Genomic DNA, 27933 nt, shown 5'->3' with positions numbered 1-27933 from the left:
CCACACTGACTTACAGTAAGTAATTTTAATGTGTTTTCCCTTTACAACAGTGAAGGGAAAATACATTAAGAGATTGATTCAGAACTAATTGCAGGACTGTGTTTTTAGTAAAAGTGTATATAATTGCTAAAAATGTCATTAAAAGGAGATTTAAGTTAGGATCTTTTATTTAAGTGGATAGCAACTTATGTAAGAATAAAAATAGTTAATTTCCATAATCCAGTCAGCACGAGTCTAGTATGTCATGTTCAAGCAAAGACACAGCTAGATAGGTGAAAAAATAGTTTTTCTTAATATTTTTATTTAATAAATTTTGTTCTCAAGGCTGATGTGCCCTCTTATGTTGCAAAATCTGGTGTAGATGCTAACCAAGATTTCCACTAATTTAAAAATACTGCACTAGTATCAACCACTACAAGCAGTTACCATGCTGTGATTTCAATTTATAGGCAGAAATGCATAGTGTCATAGATTACCTGCATTAAAAATGTGCTAAATTTGGTTGTATCAGTGCAACAACAAAGAGGTATCCAAGTGGCACATGTGTGGGTTTAAGGGTGAGTTCTAACTGGGTTCATGCATCTACCAGTGAGGCTTGCACTACACAACCAAACCTGGATGTAATGGAAAATTCTGTGTCTGGGTTTGGATTACAAGACCAAAAAAAAACTTATTTCTGTTAAAAGCAGCTGCAACTTTTATTTTATAGACCAAAAATGAAGCCCCCCCCTACCCCTTGCATCATACATACACACATAGAAAAGGCAAGACCATTGTAACCATTCAAGTGAAGGATATGGTGGGCAAACCTCCAGGACAGGCATCTCCTCAACACAGCTCATTCAGCACAGGTAATCCCACTCAGGTACTACAGTCTGTTTTGTTAAAAATCTCTACACACACATGCACGCACACGCACTCTCCGTGCATCGTTTCAGGTCGCTTTACTGCATAATTAAAACAAGAAAAAAGTAATGAAAACATTGCAGTGATACAGCAACAGAGGTCTGAGGCACTCAGGGCAGAGAAGATGTTTTCTGGCAAATTTGGAAGTAGATGAGTCCAGTTCTGTGAAGCACTAACCCCTTTCCCCCACTAAATTCTGCAGTGCCAAGGGGAGTCAAGGGTATGCAGCACTTCATGTTCTTGGATCTGTGGCAACAAATTCACCAGACATTTTGTAAGAGGTGTATTTATGCCCATGATTGTATGATTTTTAATGTCTGTGTTGGCTTAAGTGTTTCTTGTGTTACAGTGGTGTAAGATGAAGTCTACAATGGGGTCTGAAAAATTTTTCATTACAATTCAGAAGAAAAAATTAATTCCCCCAGCAGAGACACTAAAGATGATGGAAGGGAAATGGGCATGGAAAAAGAAAGGGTAGAGAAAAGAGAGGCTTAATCAATCCACACTCCTTAACGTAACCATTTTCAGTTCACCATGACCCACTAACAAAATATAAAGGGGTATTTATACCAATGTTGCCCACTCTATACCCTGTCTGAGGAAAAAAGATCAGTTTTCATAGCTGCCCCCCTAAGACTTCCCAAAAGCCTCAAACTCACTCAACCAAGGGGGAAGAAAATGACCCGTTTAAAAATCACCAAAAGAAAAGGAATACAGTGTTGAACGTGTTTCATTTTCACACACTCAGACTTGTTTTGAGATACTTCACTGTAAGTCTTGCAAATCCAATCCCCCACAGCTACTGTGGATGTACTTTTTAAAGATGCCCCACAGTTAACAGACATAGGGATCCCATGAATCATGGGATCTTTTTGGTTCTTGTTGCATTCCTTTACCTAGGTAAGTCTGATACATCAGCTTCACCAAACTTTTGGTGCAGGAGGCTGCCTGCAAGTACTGCTTTGCCAAAAAGCAGCTTATTCCAGGGCAGCTGCATATAAGACAGACTTTGTTAACTTCCCATCCTATCAAATCTCCAGCAAGAGAAACAAGTCCTGCCATTAACACAGTGTGCCACCCACAGTGGCAATCACCACCAGCAGAGAGATGGGGGCAGAATTAAAGGTAGCCCGTTTTTGTACGTGCGTGTCTTTCTCCCTTCTGCCCCCTCCTCAACTGATAAACAAACAAGGCCCAAAATAGTATCTGCAGAAGTAAGAGCAAGTCTTTGGAATAAGAAATGCTTAAAATCTCAGGTGCCTCTCACAAACCAAGAGTGACAGAGCACACTGAAATGGTGAAAAAAACCTGGATCCCAAAATATCAAGTCCCAGTGGGAAAGCTTACCCACGCTTTTCTAGCTAATATCATGGCAGCAACAGAAGCAGTTGTGGGTCTAATTGGAAGAAAGGTGCTAAAGAGATAATTGAAGAAAAAAGGAAAGAACAGCATGAGTGTTGTAGGTAGGAGGAAAGCAGGAAATTCTTTAAATTCTTCTCTGCTTTTGCAGACATTGGGTCAGGTTCTTCGAGATATTCCTCTTATCTACAATCACCGAGAACAAAGTAAATGGTGACATCTTTCTACTCTGTACTCTTAAAAAAATGCATAGTACAGGGGCAAAAAATAGATATATATTTCTGGTTCTGATGCACCTGCTCAGTGTGGGCTGTCACTGGGTCATGAAGTGGGGGCGAGTGCTGTCCAGGCGGCGGGTCAGGATCTCGCAGCCCGTGTCTGTGACCAGCAGCGTGTGCTCAAACTGTGCCGAGCGCTTCCCGTCCCTCGTCACCGCGGTCCAACCGTCGGGCCAGGTCTCGTCCTGCCAGCCACCTGGAAACAGAGAGCATCACTTCCTGCCAGCTTTTAAATAACAGCCACCAGTCCCCCAAAGAGAAATGAAATATCTATCAGCTCTACAGGATAGAACCATCACCCTGTTCCATCACTACTTAGGAGCAAACAAGAGTAACCATTTTACTCTACCGCTAAACTGCTCACCTTCACAGATCATTGGTTCAATTGTAAATACATGGCCTGGCTTCATCACTCCAACTGCCTTGTTTTCTGCAATAAAATAAATACTCAAGTTAGAAGAAAGAATGACACCCTAGTAAATAAACAAATCCTTGTCCTAACAGAATACAACAGAAACACAGTAAAGTCCGAAAAGCCCTTCTGAGATGATCTGTTCACTTCTCATTTTTATGTATACATAAAGATTTCCCTTCGCTCTTTCCTTCTCCCCATCCACCAACACTGTAATACTTACTTAAGCAGCTTAAAATTAATTGCTGTCTTTCTCTCCAATAACTGGAATTTAAACTCTAGTTCTATAAAACACTGAAAAAAATATAATACAGGAATTTCTGCACACTTCTATAATGGAAATTCATAATTAAAAACAGAAGTAAGAAGCACTCAAGATATTTAGAGAAGGCTTGGAATCTCCTTACTTGTTTGCACTGAGCCATTAGCTCCAATAAATTGTCAAAAAGTGACAGTGATTAAGTAATCCCATGATTCCATTAATGAAAGACACACTGCCTCCTCATTACCTGGATAATGGGGTCATAGCAGTGTCAGAGGGATAATGCTGTGTTCATTAGCTAACATAAAATAGCAGAGCATTTTGAGTCATTCAGGACAGTAACACAGGAACTTTTTGATGTTAAATGCACTAAAAATGCTTATGTGAAGGCACATGAACTGAAGGACGGTATGACTCCAGGAGTGCAGTTGGACTGGAGAAAGGCTTCAGCCCATTTCCTCTGTACTGTTCCACCTGGAAGGACAGCACAGCTCAGATGTAACTGAGCCTGAGAGCTGGAACAAACTCCAGAACTGCACAGGAACCATTAGCTCCAAGCTACTTTGCTGTTGTAGACAATTTGCATTCATTTTACATCCCCCTATCTAACCTTAATTGTGTTAATTTATTACACTGCCTAAATCACCTAGAGGCTTTAAAAATCTCAGACATCAAGCTGCCACAACAGCAACACAACATTTTTCTTAGAAAATTATCTTTTTGCTCTTCAAACTCCTTTCATAGTAGGCTAGGAATAAGCAACAGCATTCTTTTTTCTCCAAGAGGCTTTAAGTCCCTCAGATATTTCCACTTTTGCTGTGACTCTGTATTTAAAAATACCAGAATCTTTCTTTCTGGGAACAGACATATTTGCCCAATGGAAAAAAAAAAAGTTGAAAGTTCCAAGTAGCCAGGAAAGATAGAAATTTCCTTTGTATTGGATTGGACTTTAATTGGTATAAAAACCTCTCCACCTCCAAAGAATCTGTATTTTCTTCATTTTACACAACAAAAAGTACATACCAGGAATTGATAGCCTTTTACCCTGCAATTAACAGATTTTCTCTGTTGTCAGAAAAAATAACTTGGGGAAATGATGACATGGAAAGTCAGGAATTGCTAGACTATATTCTATAACCATAACATGTGTTAAAGCTCATTAGGAGATGGGAAGATGGAGGCACCTGTCAGGTCTGAGGAAATAAGTGTCCTATTATCAGGGCAGCTTTACAGCTGAAGTGAGTGTGAACTGCTGATCACTGCCTCATGATTTTTACTCTGCCCTTAGTTGTCCACTGGCACTTAACCTTCCATCCTTTGCCTCTGTGGATGTTGTTTCTTAGTCTTGCTGGAAAAATTGTTATGGTGCTATGGACATTTCCAAAAACTACCACTACTGGGGGAATGCCCATTCCTCCTCTGCCTCACACTAGGATGAAGTTTCCAGAAATACCAAATGACAACACTCAAATGAAGTGAAAGAAACAGGATCCATATTCAGGCACAACACCCATTTATACTATTCAAAGAGCTTTTTATTTGCATCTGTAAATGGCAGTGAGGTTTGGCATAGAACTTCTAAGGAGAGAAACATTTGGCAGTTCATGTCAGACAAGAATGTCTAAGGGAATTCAGCTGGGAATTCAGGCAAAAACTTTGAGCACTTACCCAGTACTGATGAGAGCTAAGACTAACCATTAGTGCAGGCAGATAATGCAATCAGGGGTTCATAAAGTATGTTACGGTGCAGAGTCAAAAAACAAAAATTATTTCTCAAGTGCCAAAAATGCCAACCTGATAGCTCAAGTAAATTGGGTGCATTCACTGCAAATCACTTGTCTACAGGACAGCACAAAGGGAATGAATACTCACTGGCATAATGGGGCACGTTAGGAGCTGTATGGAAAAGTTTATGGATTCCATGCCCACAGTAGCTCCGAACCACTGAAAATCCATTTGCTTGAGCGTGTTTCTGAATTATGTTCCCCAGTTCTCTGTACCGAACACCAGGCTTCACTGCAAAATTAAAGAGACACAGAAGGGAATTGAGAGAGCTTTCCTTCAACACAGCTAACTGCCAAACACCATCTCTGTAGCACTCATGGCTTGTGTGTTCATCTGTTTCAGTGTGCAACTTCCTATGATCACTTAATCCACTGAGTGTGTATGTGAGTGCAATAACTTGAGAGAGGGAAGAAACTGTCTCATAAAAAAACCAAGAGAGAAAGAAGAAAATGCCTTTTTCACAAGGGTACTACTTTCTTCCTTTCATGGATGCAACTGCTCACATTAAAAGGATGTCCAAGTTTGAAATTAAAAATAAAGGACTTTCAAAGTACTTGGTGAACTCTCACACCCTGAGCTGCAGTGCTTTTTGCAATGAATGTAGGAACCGTATTTTAATATACACTTATTCCTCTACTATGTGGAAAATGCACACAAAGGACTGATATTTAGAAAAATAAATAAAGGGAAAATGGGTATCTCTACTCTTAGACAAGATTCTCAATGACAACGCTACAGCAAATAAGAATGTTCATATTCAAGTTTAACTTTTTTGACAATCCCTTTAGGAAGCCTTTCAAGTTAGAGAGTTTGAAACACAGGAAAATGGTGCGAGAAATTCACTTTGAGCACTTGGACAAGGGAGTAATAACATCATAAAAGCAACAATGTTACATCATTCAGCTAATGAAGATTCATCCCAAAAACAACCTTGAACCCCTTAAAACAAAATATCAAGCTTTCCCAAGACTATTCCCAACTCCCTGAATATATGCTGCTTCTTCAGGAGCCAGATATGTGGTTGTGTGGAGCCATCTTAAGCAGAGTTCACATAAAACTTAAGCTTTACGTGAAGCAACTATTTAGTTCAATTCTCTGCTAATGTAAGCGACTACAACTGAAACCCTTAGGCTGAATTTACAGAAAATAACAAGAAACTTGTATTACTGGAATATACATGCTTCTCCAAAAATTAAAAAAGGACATGGTGGGGAAGAGATTCATCTGTGGTGTTTGTGCTAAATAGCTGTGAAGTATGGGCCTGACAGCACGTGCAACTCATTTCTATGGAGCAAGGATCCCTCTGCTTCTCTCTCATACAGCTAGAGCTCTGCTGGTCCAACACCAAGATGTTGAGATGATTTAAAGAGGGGAGAGGTGACCCCCTTTTAACAGCTGAGACACTTTCTGCCAGAATTCCTACTCAAATGCAATGTCTAAAACCCTTTAAAACACATTACAGCATCTAAAAAATTGGTTAAAAAGACTTACAGTGAGAATTTTAATCTCATTGTAACGAACACAGGGAAATTTCTGTCACAGTTTCTACATCAAAGCCAGGATACAAAGAATAAGAGACAACATATGTAACAATTGCTATAAAAAAGTACAGGACCAAAGATACACACTGTTCTGGTTTAGCTCTAAAAAACAAAGTGGTCATTTCAGAACAGTAATCCCACAAAAACAGGTAATCTCTATTCTTCACAGCTCAGCCTGGAAGTATTTTCTTGATCACACAACAGATACACAAGACATCAATCCTATGGATTTTTGTCTTTTCGCTGGACTAGCTATCTCCAAATTATTAACCCAAATTGTGCTCATTTTAATGTCTTTTATTTACATTTACTTTTCATTAAATGCAAGTTTAAAAGCCTTACTATATATACTACCTTAAACTTCAATCTTTAGAGGCCAAGAAGTGATTAAATTATAATGGGGATTTTAAGAAGCTGCAGGGTACAAAAGATACAGATGGTACAAGTACTTCCAGGGACTTGAGAAATTCTTCCTTTGTTTTCTGAAGCTAGAAAGGTAGCTGCATGTTTATCTCATTGTATATCTTGATACAGCTGTCCTGACTGTTATCTAAGCAAGATAATTAAAGTTCTGTAGGTACTGGAAGATAAGGATCTGTCTTCTCTGGCACACTGCCACACAAAATCAAGAGCTCATAACTAGCTTTATGAAGTAACCATCAGGTTTGGCAGGGCTAAGGAGATATGTTTAGGTGCCCACACAATGTTTTACCTTACCAGTTCACCGTGCAACACCATATAAATTATAAAAGTAGGGTTTTCCAAAACATAATTTGCTTGTTGCATTCTCTAAGTTACTCAGATCAAGGATGTCTTACTCATCAGTGGTCAAAAAAAAGGTTGTTACCATGTCAGTATCATCAGCAGATCAGCTCAGCATCAAATACATTTCCCTCATCTGCCCACATTTAAAAAGCAGTTGCAGCCACCACTCACAGAAGCATGACTGCGTTACACAGCACCCATCATCAGCTGGTGAGAACACACCACTGCTTCCGTGTGCTCACCCAGGAGTCACCCTGAGCAGAGGCAGTATGAGCAAGCATGTCTGAGAACCAAAAGCTTCCTGCTGCAGGCAGGCCTCACCTGCATCGATGGCTTGCATGAGGCACTCGTAGGTAGTCTGGACAAGCCTCCTGGCACCCTCATCCACCTCTCCGACATAGAAGGTCTCGTTGAGATCGCCGTGGTAGCCATTGCGATAGACGGTGATATCCACTGCCAACACAGCACACACGGGAAGTTAGCGCCTGCTCCTCACCTCCTGCCTCCCACTGCTGAAACAACAGACCTGTACAAATGGGGCACTCCAACTGTGAAGTGTTACTTCACAAGAATTCCCTAAGAAAACTCTTCCAGCAGAAGCAGATCTTTCATGCTTATCCTGTAGAGTCTATATAATAATTTGTACGTTATTGTTGCACTGGTGAACAGTTTGATTTAATGAAATAAAAGGGGGAAGGGGAGGAAAAAAATCTCCCAACAATGCAACACAGACACAGCAAGATAGCATTGGTTTTCTAAATATAAAAATGGGAAAGAGAAGCTCTTTGCTCTATGGGGATTTACCTGGTTATTGTACTTTCTCAGAATTTATTCCAGCAGGAATAAATTCTGAGAAAGTACAATAGGGGGAAATTAAATTTTAAAAGGTATGTAATCATTGTTTTGCTTATTAAGTTGTCTTGCTGTGGCACAATGGGAACTTTTGTTTCTAAGTCTTCATTGGTCAGCTGGTAGGTCTAATAGCTGCTAGATCACCAAACCCACTAGAAGGGCTATTGCTCTGCTTTCGTGAAGAAACCCACACCCGAATCCTCTCTCAGGTAAACAGTCATGAAGGGAGCTGTAGTGTTCAATAATACTTCAGGAATATCGTACATGAGCTGCTGAGAGAGACCAATACAATCTTGATAGGAAGATGTGGGAAAACACACTTTGGTGTCAACAACTAGACATCACTTGCTAGTACCTTCTGGATGACAGGTTCTGAATGACATGTTCCATGTACCTATTTTGGACTTTGACATGGCTTTCAGGCTAAAAAGTTTTAAATGAAGAAAAAGATGGACGCTTCCTTTTAGTTGTTCATTGGGTACATCCCCTCCAAGGTACCTTTTCTATCCCTCCTTGTAAACTGTTCTGGTCCTCCTTTTCAAGAGGCTTTTGAGCCTCCACTTTACAGAAAAGAAGCCCAGTTCTTTCTCACGATAACAAAGCAGAAGGCTCCAAGCTCGATCAAGTGCAGGAATGTGGACAGAGGTATGACTAGAGCCTCTGGCAGAAGGTGTTCTCTAGGGCTGAGGTACAGCCTTGGCATTAAATAGCAGAGTAAGGCACTGTGTAGATGAAGCCAACCATGTTCATTAGAAGGCTGGAGTATCTCTTCAATTAGAAAAACCTGAGAGAATTCAGATTGTTCAGCCTGGAAAAGAAAAGGCTTTGGGGTGACTTAATTGTGGCTTCCCAGCACCTGAAGGGAGCCAAGGAGAAAGATGGAGAGTAACTTTTACAAGGCCATGTACGGAGATGACAAGGAAGAATGAATTCAAACTGAGAGTAGGTTTAGATCACATACTAAAGGAAAATTCTTTACAGTGAGAGTAGTGAGGCACTGGAACAGGCGGCCCAGAGAAATTGCGGATGCCCCATCCCTGGAAATGTTCAAGGCCAGGCTGGATGGGGCTTTGAGCAACCTGGTTTATACTGGAAGTGTCCCTGCCGACAGCACAAGGGTTGAAGCCACTGATCTTTAAGGTCCCTTTCAACCCAAACCATGATTCTATGAGCTAGGCTTCTTAGTTGGACCCCAGAAATGCCAGAATAGCTGGCAATAATAAAGAGCTCTGCAAAGGCATCATCTTTGAAATTAAAGTAAGATAAAGGAACTTTGGCATATATTGTTTGGCATATATATATATCCTACAAGTTCAGAGCTTTCAACCAGACCACACCTTACCTAGACAGGGGCAGCAATCATGAGACTTGTTCCGAAAAGGCTGGTACCCACAGCACTGAGATGTAGACTTAGCAGCTATTATTATAAGCTAATATGTATTAAATATCTAATAATCCAAAAAGATTACAACCTGCTTCTAGAGGGAGGTCAAACCTTAGCATACTCTGTGTATTTATTACAAGTAAGAGAAAAGCAAACCAATGCAATAAACAAAGGTGAAAATGTTTGTACAAAAAAAGCATAATTAATTTTTACTGCCAAACCAAGAAGAAATGAAGGTTCAAACAAGACATAGTCAAATAATTTATAAAAGTATCTCTCACCAGCTAAGAAGGCCTAAGCACCTTGAGTACCAGAACAAAAAGCAGCTGGTATTGTTAGGCTGTGAGATGCTCAAAAAAGGATAACATGCACCTATACAATGCCTGCACATTAGGACCCTTTACAGTCATCATAATCATCAATGAGCATAGCAAAATTGTAACAATCTAGAGCCATCTAATCAAGAATTCACATGGAACTAATCCAGTTGAATAATTCAATATACATTCTATTCACTATATATACACAGTCTGGAACAACTGGAATCTAGACTACAAGTGGAATACTCAGGCACTATACTAATACACAGATCAGGGTAGAAGAACTATAAAGCTCTTAAAGTGGACTGAACTTTTGAAATTATTTTATTAAATAAATACATTAATCAAAGTATGTAAAGAGCAGAGGGAAATGAGAACAATCTAACTGGTAAATAGAACAAAAGCCTCTCTTAAGAAGCTATTCTAATGATGTTGCCTGCTTCTGAAACTTCACCTTATTGCATGGTTTAAGTGCACACAAGGTAAAAATGCTGAAGGTTCATTTTCACAGGCACTTACCATTAACAATATCTCCCTCCTGCAATGGCCTCCTGTCAGGAATTCCATGACAGATCACTTCATTCACTGACGTACAACACGACTTGGGGAAATTATAATAATTCAAAGGGGAAGGATAACAATTCCTTGCAATACAAGCCTAAATAGAGAAAATACAATTTACACTAGTAAGTTTTGTACAAAGAAAAAACACTGTAAAAAACATATGTGCAACAGCTTTACAGTAAGAATGACAGGCTGAAAAGCAGTGACTCCAGAAAATAAGATTCTTCAAGCATTTCTTGGCAGTGTTTTTGTTATACCTTGTATTTCTTACCAGGAAGAAATTAAAGCTACTTTAATTTTGTTTCTACTCATTTTCATGTCTGACTGTGAGTGCTGAGATATTCAGGTTTGAAACAATGCATGGCAATATTGACTCAGTCTTAAAAAGTCATTTTCAATTACTGCTTTTAAATGCCCAGTTCAAGATTTTTGCAAGATACACAAGCTAAACAAAATAATATTTAGCACTATTTTCCCCCAGCTCTAAAACCTTAAGCTGCTTCCCTTTCACTGTAACAACTTTTCTGTATTTTTGCAAAACTGATACATTTCATATATACTTACACATACATACATACACATACTTTGTGACACACAGAGCATGTACTGAAAAAACAAATTGTGTTACCTTTTTTAATTTTTTTTTAAAAATACTGTTTTTAAAACTGAAAAATACTAATTAGGGACATCAGTCAGTATCAACAACCTGCCAAAGTTTCCATAAACTATCGAGGAGGGGTAACTCCATGTTAACTACTGGTTGTTCATATTAGACATTGTGCCTAAGCAAGCAGTTTGATGTTTAATGTAGTAGTTTGTGTTTAACAGTTTTGAACTGTTTAATGCAGTTCAACAGAAGTCTCCAGCCTAATGAAAGCAATCTTAGCTCAATACCTGAAGATGCAGATAAAAAGGAAGCTCTCTAACAAACTTAACTATACCAAAACTGTTTCCTTTCTCACAATGCACAGATTAAATGATTCACAGAGAAGATAGCAAAGCAAAGTTCAAATGTCTATGGAAAGTTAAGGCAGGAAGCCTTCTTGAACATGTTTTACAACACTTCATTGGACTGTGGCTTTATTTTGTCAGACTGCATCAAACATCTTGTTTCAGTTCTCTCTGAGGCACCTCAGTTCTGATTCCCAATCATAAATAATTTAACTTTCTCCTCTATATGTCTTAGCAAACCACAGAGTGCAAGAAGTCCATGGCCTACAAATGTTGTTCTTTATATAATGGTATCTGTGAAGCAAAAAGAGTTCAGAAGAAAGAAAAGACTGTTAACTGAGAAAGCAAGTGAACAAACTTAGAAGAAATCTGAAGCCAGAAGTATGGAAGCAACTGATACAGAGAGAGGCCCAGAAATTCCTAAATCACTTTGAACCTACCATTGCACTGTAGCTCATTTCTGCCATCTACACTACCCACCAGCTTCAAAGTGGGAAAGTTTGAAATAAAGAAATGAAATTCATGCAATTAAGAAAACCACATAATAATCATTTAAAAATAAAGAGACAGAAGAAAATACTTATAAACACCAGAAGAATAATAAACTTATCTTACTAAATGGACAGCATGATCGATTTCTTCAGTAGTTACTCCTGGTTTCACCATCATGGCAGCAACATCCAATACTTCTCTAGCAAGCTGCAAATGAAACAATTTAAAATTTAAAACAGATTTTAAATTGATCTATTGGCTTAATTTAAGTTGATTTAAAATAGGCCAAGACTACTCTCTACAAGATTTATAACCCATTTTTGACAGCTACACTGAGATCACCAGGAAAGCTGTGTGGAGTTGGGCTCTATAAAGACTTTGAGATGCTTCCAGGTCATGTATTCACCCACCTCTGTGAGAGCTGAAAATACCCCAGTTAAGGTTTGGGCCACATTTTCCTTGAATGCCATAATCTTAAATCAAACTACCTAATGCATTTCTAAGTTTGACTTTATGCACAAGGAAGTGATTACAGCTGAACAGCTCTTTTTCAAAAATTCTTGAGGATGGGGCTTTGTTCTGCTTTTCAGTTTTTACCTAGTAGCAACTCCAGGAGAGGAAAAAGTTCTCATTTATGCACTATAAAACATATCCTTAACAGAAGCAATGTGTCAGGCACAGATTGTCTTACTACTAACAACAAATGCAGGAAACAGATAAAAGTCATCCTTCTGCTTGCAAAATACTTTACTGGGAACTGGGGTCACAAGAAGGAAAAAAGTCAGAAAATATCAAGCTTCCCAAGCTATTTTTCAGTGCTCTAAAGTGGTTTGAAGGTTTGTATTCTCAAATATGCTATGACAAAGTGGTAAAATCATTATAGCTTTTTAAAGACTATAAAGGCACCTTGCAAGAAAAATCAAAACCCCCTTACCCTACACACTACTCGCATCCCTTCTATATCCTCAGATGACAGTATTTTTATTTGAGAGGTTCCTTTTAAAGCTTGTTCTGATTCAGACATTCCTGAAAATAAAAAAGGGAGAAGATTAAAAAAGAAAGAAAAAACCCCATGTTATATAGAGTGATGATTGCTACACATATCCAATCCAGGAACTTCCTTAGCTTACCAAGGACAATAGAAGTACAGACTTTCTCACCGCAGCCCAAAGAAAGAAACCCACCAAGGCACAGTATGATGATACTATTCAGATTAACTGGAATTCATAAGCCTTCCACAATACCATAATGCCCCATGTGCTCAGGAAACCCATTCACTTACTGCATAAAACCATCATGTCCAGTTAGTCAAAACACAACCTTAAATACCAGGTTGACAAGGAAGTTGTGTTAGTCACAGAAAAGCATCTTTAAGCTGCTGTTGGAAAATAATTAATGAAAATTACATTCTAACACAGTCATAATGGGTTACGTGAGCATGGGAATATACCTGGTTATACTACTGCAATAATCAGTGGACAAAAACATGTAAATTCTTCCTACCAAATTCTGTGCAATCTCAGCTTTGTAGATGAACAACCCCATAAAATCTAGTATTTTGTGTTGTTTTAATATTTACACTTTTTAAAAAATAACACTAACAGACTTCATGGCAGCCTTTTGGGGAAATGCAAAGCCCCAATACTGGTATAAAAAGAGGAAAATACCAAAACAATCCAATGGGTAAGTAATTTTGAATGTGCATTCCCTCTCTGTCCAAAACCAGCTGGAACTCATACCCCAGTTTTCTTTTGGGGGCTTGCATACTGCAAGGTTTCCTTGGTTTTGTTATAAAATAATACACTTTCAACAGATACACTGATGCCACAGAGAATGGTTTAGTAGAATTCATCTGTGACAGTCAACTGATTGCTGCTTGTTATCAAATTAGCAACAGAACTAGGACTTGTATGTTTGAGATAAAAAAAAACAACCCAAAACCAAATTAACTAACGCTCAATTTCCTGTACACCTTTGAAAGACAACCCATTACAAACTTTGGACTTCCAAAAAATACTTGCAACCATGATTTTTTAAAAATGAGTAAGTTACTGTGGAGAAGTAGTAAGGTGAGAACAGACAAGAGGTTCCCTTCTCCAGTATCTTCTTCATTCATTAAAGGCTTTTTCAATGGAAAGGAAAACAGAGAGCAAACATAACACTCAGAATTGTGGTTTGTTTCAGGTTACCTAGTGGGTGATCAGCATAATCCGGTCTCTGAATATAACTTGGCACAGGTCTTGTGGGTGTCTAAATAAATCACAGGAAAAGCTGGTTAGGTTGCAACAGCACTTATTACAGTTACAAAAACAGAGTCACACAGCAAAATTAAATACAATATGAAATATTTCATGTGAAATATGGCAAAATCCATTTAGAAAAAGTTGCTAAGTATGTAAACACTCCAAAAATTCCAAGTTTAAATCCCAGACATTCTGCTGTTACCCCCTATTGCTATCATATTATACAACTTTTAATACTAACTGTACAGCTTTGTAGAAATCAAATTTTTATTGTCAAGTGAATCACATTGGTTTTATAATTTATTATGCGTTATTGTAGCATTTTTTTGCTGCTTTCCAGACTGCAAGTGCACTAGTTCCAAATACATCCCTCTTCTCTTTATCAACAGAATACTTACTTCTAATCATCATTTTAGTCAAAATCTCTAATTTCACTTGCATCAGTGTCACAGCAGTCACAAGACAAAAAAAGCCAAAGTTCAGAGATAACACAACTAAATTACTTAGCCACTGAAATGTCCCAAATACCTTTTTCTCCAACAACACTAACAAACACACATGGGCTCAGGTTCAGCTAATCTGTTCTCTAACGAGCCTGTAACATGGAGAAGACTTAGAGAGAATGCCACTGGGGCAGCTTTTCTAGCACAGGCCAATTAGAAAAGACAAATTTAAAGAAAATGTCATTATTGCTGCAAAAAAAAGCTTCATCTTACTCCATGTACAAACTTGTACCAAGTTAAAAATACTGTTACATCTGTATGTCCCTGTGTGTGTGTGTAATATATATATATATATATATATACAGAGTTATATGTCATCATCTTCTAAACCCAATCTGCTTTCACAACCAAAGGTCTTACTGACCTCTGCTGTTCTTCACCATTCCAGTGCAGGAGATTATTGTAACCTCTGTTCTTTCAGCTGTTCACCAGTTCACTCACCGGGTTATTTTAAATCACTTACATAATATAATAAAAAAACATTTATTTAAATTCTAAATGAATTCACCTGAACTTTTTAGAAACAGACTGCTCTATAACAGGTGAGGACAACAAACAGCTGGGAGACATCATCTGACCTAGCAGTAGCTTTTTTGCAGAATAAATGTCACAGTGTACATCCAAAAGCTGTGAGCTTAAGCCTGTTACTGATGCTCACAGGCACTCCCTTAATTATAAATATACCAGGAGATAGAACAAGTTAAACTAAAATGAACCACAATAAAGACAGCCATGCATGTCCTTGCCATCGGGTTCAGATCAAGAAGCTCTCCTCTCTCAGCAAAAATGTGGAAATGTGGGAGGTCATCAGGTCAGGAGTGGTCTATTAGTTGCTCAGAACATAGCAGTGCTGCAGTAGAGTGGCACCTCTTGCTTACCAGTGGATAGTGTGGCCTGAGTTTCCCAGTGTATCGATAACCAGACCAGGGATTTGTGTTGACATCACCTTCCAGGCTCCAGGAGGAAACTTCACGCTTAGCTTTCTCATCTTCTGAAAAGACAAAAAAAAAAGGGGAAAAAGTTGCAGCAGCAAAACCTGTCCTACTAAGAATGAGAACTGTGGTGTCTAGAAAGTGACTTAGAAGTGCCTAAGTCTAGACCTGAGTCTTTCTGGAATTTCAGATACTGATATATGCAAGCATAAGTAGCAGTTATTATTTTGTGTTATCCATTCCAAATTCACATTCTTCCCATCCTATTCAACAGCAAACTGGGGAATGTGAGGACTGAATGCACAAAAGAAGTGCAGTAATTAAGTTGTTCTTCATTTGTAGTTTTATAACACAGTGCTTGTTTCATTCCTGGGAAAAAAGCCTGTTTCTACAGAGGCACTCAATATCCCTTCAATTAACACCCTTGCACTGCAGGAGAACATTCCTTCCTTGTCATCTCCCTTAGCACTCAGTGACCAAAATGACCTGAGGTGGGAAGGAGACCATCCAAAGGTGGAAGGGAGGCCATCCTACTGTCAGGCTCAACACATGGAGGCTGCTACCCCTCCAGAGCTGATGGACAGAGTGCAGGTCCTGCCACTTCTGCAGTTCAGGACAAACAGTGCTCACACCTTAGGAGATGGTCCTAAACTGCTGGAGCTTCTCAGCTCTCCAAACCTTGTGAAATTCATGTCTGATGTGGTCCAGTGACTGACTTCATTCACAAACAACACAGTCCTATGAGGGCAAATTGTAGGTGTTTAAATAAAGGATTGAAACAAGCAGATCCTGAGCAATACCAAAAGGAGAAGTACTTACTCAGAAAGAGAAGGCAAGGGTTAAGGAAGAGCATGGTAACATTAATCTTTAACTCATAACTGAGTAACTTGTTTGTTTTCTCTTTTTATATCTCAGAAGGATGAAGAGGTAGCAAAAGGTTTGCCATTGCAAGCCTAATGCCAATTCCTCAGAGCCTCTGTGGCTGACATCTAAGCCATCTGCTCAGATGACATTAAGTTCAAATGAAACTGAGAAATAACAATTCAAAAGTCCAAAGCTGTTCATATTCACACAAATTAACAGGATGCAGAATGCAAGTGTGAACTATTAGATCCGTACACTGGGAAGGCAGAAAGAAGGAAAACATTGGTTATTATCTGTACTACTCTATTTACCATCCAATGTTTATCATGGAAAAAGAATCTTTATTGGGTTTTAGGAAAGGAGGTAAATTATTTGAGGATGTGAGTTTCTGCCATACCACATTTTAATCCTACCTCCCTTTTCAGCAAGGCTTAATGAAGATAGGCAGGGGGGTGGCAGGGAGGAGGCAAGGGGGCAGAACTGAGGTCTGCCCTCTCTTTGATTTTAAACTTATGGGTTATTTTCACTACCCAGAAAAGGTAGAATCTACCAGTCTCCTGGTACTTCTGTGCCAGAGCTACCAGTTGTCACTAGGGCACACAGATACTCTTACTACCTTGGACTGAACTCAGCAAAATCCTAGCTATGATACATCCTCTACCAGTGGCTGCACCATGGGCACAAGCATCCTTCCTTTTTTCCCAAAAATGTACAGAACAGCTGCACTCTGACTCACTAGTGCTCCATCAAGTGTCTAATCACAAAGACTTTGCAAGAACCTTTGCCACTGTACTGCCTTTGACTGCATTAGACATCAAAATGCTATGAAGGAACACTGCCCTACAATAATGATTTATTATTCTCCTTGTCCTTTATTCCAGCACCCCTCTTTCTGTGTTCATATACCTGGCAATGTAGCTCAAGCAATAATTCATGCAAATAGAAAAGTGAACAGAAACAAACACTTCTGTGAACCTCTGCCTCTGAAATTTTACACAGTTCTTTAGATTGTTGAGAACGGACAAAATTTCAGATATGCATCACCCAGTGCCAGGTATCTTGGAACAAAACCCAATACCATTCCAAGGTGAGAAGCACAGAACAGTTGAGGTTAGAAGGGACATCTGGAGGTCATCTGGTCCAATCCCCAACTCAAGCAAGGCCACCTACAGCTCACTGCACAGGACAAAACCAATTCAAAGAAATATGAAAATGCATTTTAAAAAGTAATGTACTTACTTGCTTTCTTGTGTAGTAACTTGTGAGTGGCCCAGCTTCCCTTAAAGCATTCCTAGAATTACAAACAAAAACGTATAAATATATGTTTCAAGCAGTATTTACACGGGCAGACATGCCAAGCTGACAAAATGGAGAAGCAAATGGATTTTAAAGAAAACTGGAAGACTGTTTTTATTAACCCTTGCAGCAATATGCAGCAAATGCTACTGGTAACTGCTAGTCTTAGCAATAGAAAACACCACATTCAAAAGTTCATTAATCAGAATAGGCAGAAAAAGCACAGCCAAACAGACAACACCCATGGCAGTGAAATACACTGACATAATCCTATAGATTGACTATTTATCATTATTTAAACACCTGGTGGCTGCAGGTTGGCTGAAGCAAAGTCTATCTCTGTACCTGATCTTACAGCGCTGCAGTGAGCAGCAAGGTCCTCCCTGACTCCTAGAAAAAGCCATCTCCTCCTGCTAATTGCAGCCCTTCTGCCTCCTGCTCCAGCACAGGAAAGCAACAGAGGCCAATTAGCACAACCACAGGGGAACTAATGAAGTAGACTAAAGGGCGGAAATGAGGGCTACTGAGTGAAAATAGGAAATTGAAAAAAAAAATATTGAGAAAGTTGAAATGGAAATCAAGAAAAGAGTGACTGTGGAGGAGTTTGGCCTTTTCTCTTCTTCCTAAGCACAAATAGAGCAGTTAATGCAAGGAACAAAGAATCAGCAAAGGGGCAGATGGAAATGACTAGCAGCTGGAGAATAAAGAAGTACTAAGATGAAGAAAAGACATGAAAGAAAAGAGATTTAAGTAGAAAAACTGCAGAAGGCAGCATTAAAGGTGATCCTTTAAGGTACTAATTAGCAAATTACTTGGTGGAAATTCTAAATCAATGCCTATGTGCACTCAAAACATCCATTAAGAAACTGCTAATTCCAATCATTGACAATTACAGCTGAATTTCTGAAGAAAGAGGCAGGAAGCAAACTGGTTTTCTTTTTAAGGAGAAACAATACTAATGCTGAATCATCACTGTAAAACTACCACCCAGAGCCAACAACTGATTCAACCTAAAGTATACAACCCTCAACCAGTCCAAGACAACACATCTGCAAACTGAGCCTAGCTTGTAACATTCCACCCTTGCTTCAGGGCTGCTCTTGAGCACTGTGACCAGGCTGCTCCTGTCGAGCCACCCTCTCCCTCCTCCCTTGTTAGTCTTGCAACCAGCAGGTACCAAAGTGCACCCACAAACACACAGAACAGTGGTGCACAAGCACACCTACGTTCAAAGAGATCCTGCTGTGTGCTGTTCCCCTCATGACCAGAACCAGCTGCTGGTTGTGTTGTGCTGCCCCACACACCAGGAGGGACTGCACTGCCAGGAGCTCTGAAAACAACGCTTCCGATGACCGGAGAGAAGGTCACTTCCAACAGCAGCCCAAGTTTGCTGTCACACTTATACAGCCCACTGCAACACAGACCTTTGCACTGCACTGTTCTCTGCTGGGCAGCTGGGAGGAAAGAAACAGGTTTTAACTGAGGCCTGCTTTAGGGAAAAGAAAAATAGTAAAAAAAAGATCTAAAAATGCTATTTCAAGGACACTGGAAGAACCAGTAAGGTTTTAATACCATTTCAAACACAGAGGTCTTTGTTCTGAAGCATAAAAGAAGGACTAAGCAGCGAAGGACTTAAAGCAGCTACCAAGTCTGCAAACCTAGAACCCACTATTTTGAATATAAAGGAGTATTTGGGGAAGGGAGGAAGGAATACATCAGCTGTGGCAATTACTGATTGTAGTTCATTCTCTGCTTTCCCATTAAATTTTGGGAGATGTTCTCCAATGCCCTGGCTTTGTCCTATACCAACAGCCTTTCCTCTCTGCTGGCCCAGGAAAACACAGCACCAGGGACAGTAGCCTAACTTGAGGGACTCCATTTTGGCTTTTCATTTCCTGCAGCTGTGGACAACCTAAGATGATTCTGCATAAGGCTGCCACATGCCTAAGTTCTCCCAAACATGTTTCTGAGATTTTACTTGCCCTCTATCTCCAGAGGAGCAGTAGCTCTGCCAGAACTCCCGGAGCACAGCTCCAAAGGTGCAACCATGTGCACTACAACCAGACACCTGCACAGCCATCAACTGCAACAGGCACATACAGTACATCCAAAGCATTCTGGTGAGCAGGGCTGTTACAAGTGCGCTGTACAATCCATCAGTCTCTCTGCCTTGGTCTGACACTGCTGGAAGGCACTCCAAGGACATGCTGCACATCCACCTACAGCCCATCTATTTTGTGTAGGATCAGTCATACGCTTCCTGAGAGCACTGGACTGACTGGGTACATGCAAATTATTTATATTCAACAACCCACTGCACAAGCACCACGTTGCACATGACTGCAGAGCTCTGCCTTGGCAGTTCCACACAAAAATATGGCAGCTGTCATCTCACAGGGTGGAGAACCATAGCTCTGGCAACAAAGCACTCCCAAAGTACCACTGCACATTGCAAACACCCTCACCCTCTATACTGCAGACTTCCCAGCAAGCTGTGGAAGAAATGTACTCTTTCTCTCCATCTGGGCCTCTTTTTGGAGTATTTTCTGGAGAAAATCATGCTTTTCACTGAGCCTTCTCCTGACACATCTACTTCAATCTGGCTATTGCCATTCCTGTCTCTTAACAATTCTTCTGTGTTCCTATCCAGGTCAGGATAGGAAATTTTCAATGACTACATAAACAAAATCGAGGGGAAAAAATATCCAGGGTGACTTTTAACATAAAAATGAAGAAAATAATTTTTTTCCAGATAGAGTGAAAAAAGGAACATGTAACACTGCATGGCTATATTTTAAAAGATTAGCTTCAGTGGGAAAGTACACAGGAACAACATGAATTTGGCTTTAAGTTCCTTGGAAGACTTCCTAGGGTTCATGTCAAGCACTACATAATCCATTAGCATGCTTGATATTAATATCCCCACCCTCCTCACCTAAAGCATTTTTCTTTTTTTATTGCGTGTGACTTTTACACCTCAATCAAGACAGACGTGGAAACACTGAAGAGGATTGTACAAGAAGAGAGGTCAAATGAATGACAAAAAAAAAAAAAAAAGCAGAGGGGTTTGACTTGTTTAGGGCAATCCTGGGTACAACTATTCTATCAGAAAGAAAAATACAAATGTGTCTTCTAGACAGAGGCAGCCGACATATTGCAACCTTCAACAACATTTCTGGCTTCAGGACATTCTTAAGCCAATCCCACTTGTTTTGTGTTTAGAGACAAGTTCAACCCAGTGTTCATCAGAATACATCAAAAGGTAACCAAAGGCACAACCAGCATTACCATTTGAAAAGATTCCTGCTGGATCCCCTTGTGGAAGATGTGTTATTTCTGAAAATTATTTCTACCTTAAGGACTCACCCAATATCAAGAGAATCATGTGACATAGCAGCATTTGTTTTATAGTATGGTGCATTTTCACTATGAACACACTGATCACTACCAAATCCCTCGAGGGTTTTTTTTTTTTTTAATCAACCATTGAAAGAACAAATTCTTCTATGTTTATTGTCATTTTTACAATAATAACAGAAAGCTTTTTATTTGTTCAGTTCATGTATGCATACAATCTGATTAAGAGGTGGAAAAGTACAGCCAACTGCAAATTCCAGAGGAAAAAAGGATGCTCAATCAAGATTAGGATAGCACTACACTACAAAACTCTGTATAGCAGAGATATAACAAACTAGATTTAAATAAGCTACCCAGAGACATGGATGCCCCATCCCTGGATGTGTTCATAGCCAGGATGGACAGGGCTCTGAACAACCTGGCCTAGCAGAAGGTGTCCCTGCCCATGGCAGAGGATTGGAACTACATGGTCTTTAAGGTCCCTTCCAAGCCAGGCCACTCTATGATAGCCAAGTCCACCACAGCACAGAATCCAAGACATGCTGACAGACAGTGTTTCTGAACTGCCTTTGCATGGGAAAGGCTCATTTCAAGCTAGCTCTGGCAACCCCTCTGTCAGCACTCCAACTTGTGTCCAACTTCCACAGAATTACCCCCTCCATCCTCTATGGTCATCATTTAGAGGCACTGCAATGAATTTCAAAAAACATCTACTTTACAGAAAATAAAATAAAAATTATAGTCAGAATGAAGACTGAGGACAGACTGTCTCTTTGCATGTCATTATATCCTGAACTGCAATGGACAAACTATAAGTGCCAAGCAGCACACTGTAGCTAAAAATATTCTGAGCAATCTTTTTAACAGAATTTACAAATGTCCTTTAGAATGTAAAACTGTCTGGCACTTAACCTGAGACCAAGTCATTTTGCATAATGAGAACACATTTTTAACCAAATACCTTAAAGGTATGCAAAACAGAAGACAAAAAAAACCCCTCTGAAGTGCAGCATTTAGTTTAATACCAGGCTATCAATTATATATACATATTAAATACAGTACAGATTAATTCATATTTTACTCATAAGTACAAGTATGTTGAGGTGTTAATACATTTGATGTTAAATGAAACAGTTGATTCTTTTCAGCATGCTGAAATACTTCTAGGGCAGTACAAGCCCACAGAGACAGCCTCCAGCCTGAAAAACTCTGTACAAAATTCCCAAAGTAGTCTAAGCAGGACTCATGAATAGTCAGTTTTTCAGAAGAGTTGGATATGTGTTTTCAGAATATGTGTTCTCAACTCCAAGAGAAGCACCTACATGCAGAACCTTGGTGTCAACAGGATTGACTGACTTTCTCCTTCATCTAAGACCTCATCTTACCCCGAGACTCCTAGGTCCCTCATGACCCTTTGTGGAAGGGACTGCATTTTGCAGCTCTTCAGATTACAGAAATATACAACTGATTTTTGAGAGAACAATGGACCAGAGGAATTCCAACTGGACTATCCTGTCACTGCATGGAACACTAGCTCAGCAGGTCTCCCTACAGGAGTCTGAAGTTTTACTTTCAGAAAGTCACAAGAGCTCAGCTTCCATATCTCACCAACAATCAGGTGCTTACCTCAGCCACAGGTATTCATGGTGATTTATAGGCAATTGAGAATGTCAGCTTCCTGATGAAGGAGATCTGATTTTCTAGAAGATGGTATCAGCTGAGTGCCATTTATGCCTGAGGAAACTCCTGTGTGCTGCAGCTGAATCCAAGCAGCTGCTTCCAGCCTATTTCAGGCACAAAGAACAGTGAACCAAGGATGAAACACTGCACTGATATCCTATGGTCTGATGTGAGAGAGGACAAAAAATAGTTTCATCCAGGTCTATTGCTCCCTGCTGCCCCATCCCCAGCACATTGACAGTGAAAGGGAACAGCAAAGCAGCAGATGGGACAACAATCTTCTCTTCAGGTCCACAGTTTTTCACCAATTACTGTCGCCTTGAGCATCCAAAGCTGTCAAGGGCTCAGGGCTGAGTGTCAGTGAAAATGTGCCTTCCAGAAAGCAGTAAATTGTATATAAATTCACTGAGAGAATAAAACAGCATTTCTTTCCTGAAGAAAATCATACCCCACCTCAGATATCAAGAGGTATCACGAGATATTGGGAGGCATCCACCAGTGCAAGAGAGAGACTGACCCTGACTGTACAGTCCAGAGAAACTGCTACCCCTTCAAACACCTAAAACACACGAAGCAGAGTCACCAGATAACCTCAGTCCTCACTTCTGACTCCATAACCAGACCACTTCATACACCTGGGGCTGACAACACAAGGGCACACAAAACAGGAAGGGGCAGCACTTCTCCTTGAGTAAGTTATGACTACTACAACCCATGGCCACCAGCTCTCAGAGAAACAAAAATGGCAAAGGCCACTGACTTCAGAGTAAGAGAACGTTTCCCGAATGTGTCTACAAGTAGGTATTTCTGAATTTGGCTGGAGAAATGGCCCTGTACCAGCATCTAGTCAACACCACAGTGAACCTATTCTGCTTTGTCCAAGACACTTATGTAAGTAGTATGAAAGATAAAGTTTTTCACAAAAGCAACACAAAATCACTCATTTGTGATCCATTCACAATTAGAAGGTTCATATAAAAATGGTAACTGGAGTTCTCAAGAACAGTCACTACTCTCCCCTTCTTTAACCTTCATCCACTTGTAGAAGACATAAAAGAAATGCAAATTGTCTACTTTAAACACAAACTCTTTATGTATACCACACACAACGTACACGCAAGTGACTGTATCTGTAAGGCAGATTTCACAATAACAAATTCATCTTAGCAAGAGAAACTCTACACCTGAGATGTGATGCTGGACATCTGTGTGATTTCCACATTCAGAAGATAGACTGAATTGCTGTATCTCACCATAAGATGATAAACACACACAACACTGCAGTAAGTCTCTAAATAAAAAGAAAACCAGACAGTGAAAAAAGGCAGCTGGTAGTGACAGTACTTGATTTACTAGCCTAAAATATTACTAAGGGTTAACAGCAGACAGAATCCCTCAACAGAACAGTTCCTCTTGTTACAGCTTGAAGTGAAAGGGAAAAAAACAAGCCAGGGTTCAACATACCACCTCAAGAGCTTCTCTGCTGCTAAAAGCCATTTTTACCTTGCCTCCATGACCAGTTCAAAAACTCCCTGCTAGGCAACATGGCCCCCTTTCCATCCATGATCCACAAGCACAACTATTATTTAGCAGCTGTACCCAAGGTGCCCAACAGCCAGAGAGAAAACAGTGTTGACTCAAAGGAATCCCAGAGAATGTCAAATTACTCCAGCCTAAGCATTTTCAGGGCATGTTGTTGAGGCTTATGTTTTGATGCAGAGAAAGAGAAAAAAAAATAAGTGACCAGAATAACACCCTTTCTCCAGGAAAGGAGAAACACAAATGATAAATTCACCAGGGAATTCATTGTCTTGACACAACCTACTTGGAAAGTTCACTTCAATTCTCTATGTGCAGTCATGAAAAATAATTTTTAATCAATCTCCACACTACACTGGGATTCTCAGCCTTATACTTACTATACCTCCTATACCTTTCAGTCCTATATCAATTCTTTCTTAGCAAATGATATGTTAGTGATTTATAATCCAAACACATGGCTTCACATGGTTACCATCCTACAGCAGTTCACCATTTTCTGTTGTTTAATCTTAGCACTAGGGAAAATAAATTCCTACAAATTTGGTTTTAGCTCTGATTGGAGTTTTGGCTGTAAGAAAAAGTCATTGTAGGCTTCCAAGCAGATTAATTACCAGGTGTCCATGCCCATACAGATGCTTTTACCTGCCAAGGAGATGGCAGATAGCTTGTGGCTCCCAATCCACCCTCAGCCCAAAGGAAGCACCCACACACCTGGCTACCACCAGTGCATTCATTCCATAAGGACAGGCTGACTTTATGGCTGGGCTGAACTGGGCCACAGTGGGTAAGCCTGCTCTTCAGCAGCACACTCCTGAAGCGTCTCATGACCCAGCAGCACTAAACCAGCAAAAAAACCCCAAACAATTAATACAACTCCTTTTCCTCCATTTAAAAGAAAACTCTGAAGGCCTCAGAAGTGCCTCACCAAGGAATCAGGGACAGCCTAAGGCAATGGGTAGAAGCATGCATCCTCAGAGGGAGGGAGCAGCACCAAGCCAGCTACAACACAGGCTGTACTGTGAGGTGGAATAACATCCTAGGTCCACTCACTAGCTTATCTAAGAGTTATTTATGCATGTAAGACCAGAATGGAAAGAAAACCACCAAAGAGAGAACTCCAGAAAAGTTTCACCAATGCTAACCAGTCCACTGCTGTCAGCTGAAACTTGCTGGAAGTTCAGAGAAAATAAGCTGGAAGTTCACTTGCAATGTGCTTATTTGAAGAGGCAGCCAGGTTGTCAGCAGCACCTCGCCCACCCTCCTGACTGTGCCTGCCAGACACTGGGGCAGGATGGCAGCAAGTCTCCTCCATAGCACACACCAGGTGCCAAGGACAGCTGGAGCCTCGGGACAGCTCCATGCTGGGCCAACACAGGGCACTCAGGGGGGCTAAGGGTCCTTGCCACAGGATGAACATGGGCACTCCTCTCTGTGCATGATGTTTCTTGCACATCTTTAAAACAGGCTGTCACTAATGTCCTTCTCTGTAACACCTCGCCCCAAAACCTCCAAAGCACCTTCAGTGTGCTTACCCACATTGCTGATGGGCACGGCAAGGCACAACATGCCCCAAGTCACTCAGAAATGCGATGACTGGGATTCCCAGTTCAGTACTTCATTTTCTAGGCAGGACAGCTTTACAAGCATGTAGTCAGCTATCCAGCAGCCTATTTTAACAAGCCAAAAAGGATTTCCAGTAATTCTCCTTTTTCCTAACAACAGCAGCAGATATTTCCAAATCATTAAACTCAGTATATAGAAAACAAGAATCTCTGCATCCCATATGGAATTAGCTGAGTTAGAGGTGGGAAGGAGGGGAGTGAAGATGTAACTGGAACTCTTCACACTGGCCTGTTCTTTCTCTTAACAAATGGTTTTGTCATCACCAACCAATATTTGTATACACTGATGATGCATTTATGATGAGTTTTATATCAGACATGTCAAAACACACAGCAAAACCTAGAGCAAATCCTAGAAGTTAACTACAAGCACCACGTGGGAACTAGAGATGCAGAATTGTCAGAACAATTCTGAGCTGCAGTCACTCTAATTTGGCACCAACTCCCAGCATAGGGCACAGAGACCTCAGGGGAAAGTACCAGAAGCTGTGCAGTGGGTGTGTCACAAGCACATGGGAAATTTTCCCCTAGTCCTATGCAAATCATAACTATCAGCTTACACCCTGTCTCGGAAAAAAATTCTTCCCAATTAATAAACTAATCTAGCTGATGTGACTGAATTATTTTCTTATGTTTATCCACAAAAGACTTTACTCTGAGTTATAATGGTGACAAGGAAAGCCAGTGTTAATCTCTGAACTGAACACATAAGTCCTCACTGATTTTGACAGAATTACACATACAAAATTTCAAAGGATTAGGCTGTGTACTTCAGTGCACATTTGAAAGTTAATTAAAAAAACAAACAAAACCAAAAGCAACCCCACAAACAAAAACCACAGTCAAACAGTCATCAGACAGCTCTTTCCTATAGAAGGACCACACTCTGTTACCACGGTGGCCCATAGAACACGTTTGATTCTCACATTTCTATGTGGGAGCTAACATGTGGCCTAACCTGAACCTTCCTGTTCGGCACCCTCAGAGCAGAACACCAAAGGACACAGAGGGGAAAAAAAAGTTAGGAATGAAAAGGGAATAATACAAAAAAGGAGGAGTATCAAATAGTTTTCACAAAAACTCATAACTTAAAGAAAATCTGTTTTCAGAGCAACAAGTCCCCCGGTGTCTATCAAAGCCGAGCAACTCCAGAGCTGACGCCGGCAGGGAAATGCAGCCACTGGAATTTGATGAGCACGTTCTCACTTTGTCCCAGTAAGCCTTTATTTTTAAGGGGGGCACACGGACCACCCACCCCTTCAGGCAGAGAACATCCGTGCACCCTCTCACGAGCGCTCCGGCTGCGCTTCGGTGCCGCCGAGGTCCCGCACCGCCTGCGGCCACGCGGAGGAACGGGGCTCCCTCCCCGCCGGGGCCGCCAGCCCGGCTCCCCCGGCTCCAAGAAGCGAGCAACCGAGGGGGAACTTCCTGCGGGGTCCCCGGCCGGGCGCTGCTGGCCCAGGCTGGCCGGGGGCGGGCGGGCAGAGAGGCAGAGCCGGGTACGCCGGGCCGGGCCCGGGCGGCCGGGAGCCGGCGCGGGGAGCTGGATCGTGCGCCCGCCGCACGCCCGGAGCGCCGAGCGAGGGGCTGGGCCGCGGGGGAGCTCACCTGCGAGCAGAAGTAGGAGCCCTGGATGCCCAACTTGAGGCAGGTGGGGCACTGCAGCTTGGCCTCGCTGCTGCAGCCGGCGGTCTCGCAGACTCTGCGGGTCTCCACCGCCGCCGCCATGCTGCCGGGCGGCCACGGGGGAGGAGCCGCCGCCCGGAGCTGCCGCCGGCTGGGGCGGGCGGGGAGAGCGGGACGGAGGGAGGGACGGAGGGGAGAGGGAGGGAGGGGAGGGAGGGAGGAGGCTCCGGGCGCTCAACGCCCCATGGAAGCCGGCCTTGAACGCTCCCAGCGATGGGCTATCCGCAGCTTCTCTGGGCGACGTTTGGCAGCGCCTCGCCACCCTCACAGTAAGGAGGGTGTTTGGCCTGTTTAACCCAGAGAACAGAGGGCTGAGAGGGGATCGCATAAATGCCTC

At 41.1% G+C, this 27933-nt stretch overlaps 1 protein-coding gene across 2 annotated transcripts; it reads right to left on the bottom strand.

Moving 5' to 3' along the window:
- Positions 1-269: 269 nt before the first annotated feature.
- On the bottom strand, positions 270-27661 carry METAP1 (methionyl aminopeptidase 1). Of its 2 annotated transcripts, none has more exons than XM_036382647.1 (11): positions 27519-27661; positions 17653-17704; positions 15496-15608; positions 14061-14121; positions 12806-12897; positions 11995-12078; positions 10384-10522; positions 7630-7761; positions 5090-5233; positions 2908-2973; positions 270-2739 (listed from the first exon to the last, which is right to left on the bottom strand). In XM_036382647.1, exons 1-11 carry the CDS (start codon positions 27636-27638, stop codon positions 2579-2581), a joined length of 1164 nt encoding a protein of 387 aa, XP_036238540.1. In that variant the 5' UTR covers positions 27639-27661; the 3' UTR covers positions 270-2578. The 2 variants fall into 2 exon arrangements, with proteins under 2 accessions (XP_036238540.1, XP_036238541.1); XM_036382648.1 differs by having other exon boundaries at positions 15496-15605.
- Between the last annotated feature and the right edge of the window lie 272 nt (positions 27662-27933).

The sequence above is a fragment of the Molothrus ater genome, chromosome 4 (genome assembly GCF_012460135.2).
Source record: "Molothrus ater isolate BHLD 08-10-18 breed brown headed cowbird chromosome 4, BPBGC_Mater_1.1, whole genome shotgun sequence".
Classification (NCBI taxonomy): domain Eukaryota; kingdom Metazoa; phylum Chordata; class Aves; order Passeriformes; family Icteridae; genus Molothrus; species Molothrus ater.
Note: the sequence above shows the minus strand (reverse complement) of the source record. Positions and strands in the feature narration are given on the sequence as shown.

Bases quoted from the DNA above. Each gene is read 5' to 3' on its own strand.
- METAP1 (XM_036382647.1), bottom strand. From the start codon at position 27,638: ATGGCGGCGGCGGTGGAGACCCGCAGAGTCTGCGAGACCGCCGGCTGC. The intron at 14,122-15,495 runs GTAAGCAAGAGG...TGATTTATTTAG, and splicing joins TCAGGCCACACTATCCACTG to ACACCCACAAGACCTGTGCC. The intron at 2,974-5,089 runs GTGAGTATTCAT...ATTTTATTGCAG, and splicing joins TAACGTGCCCCATTATGCCA to AAAACAAGGCAGTTGGAGTG.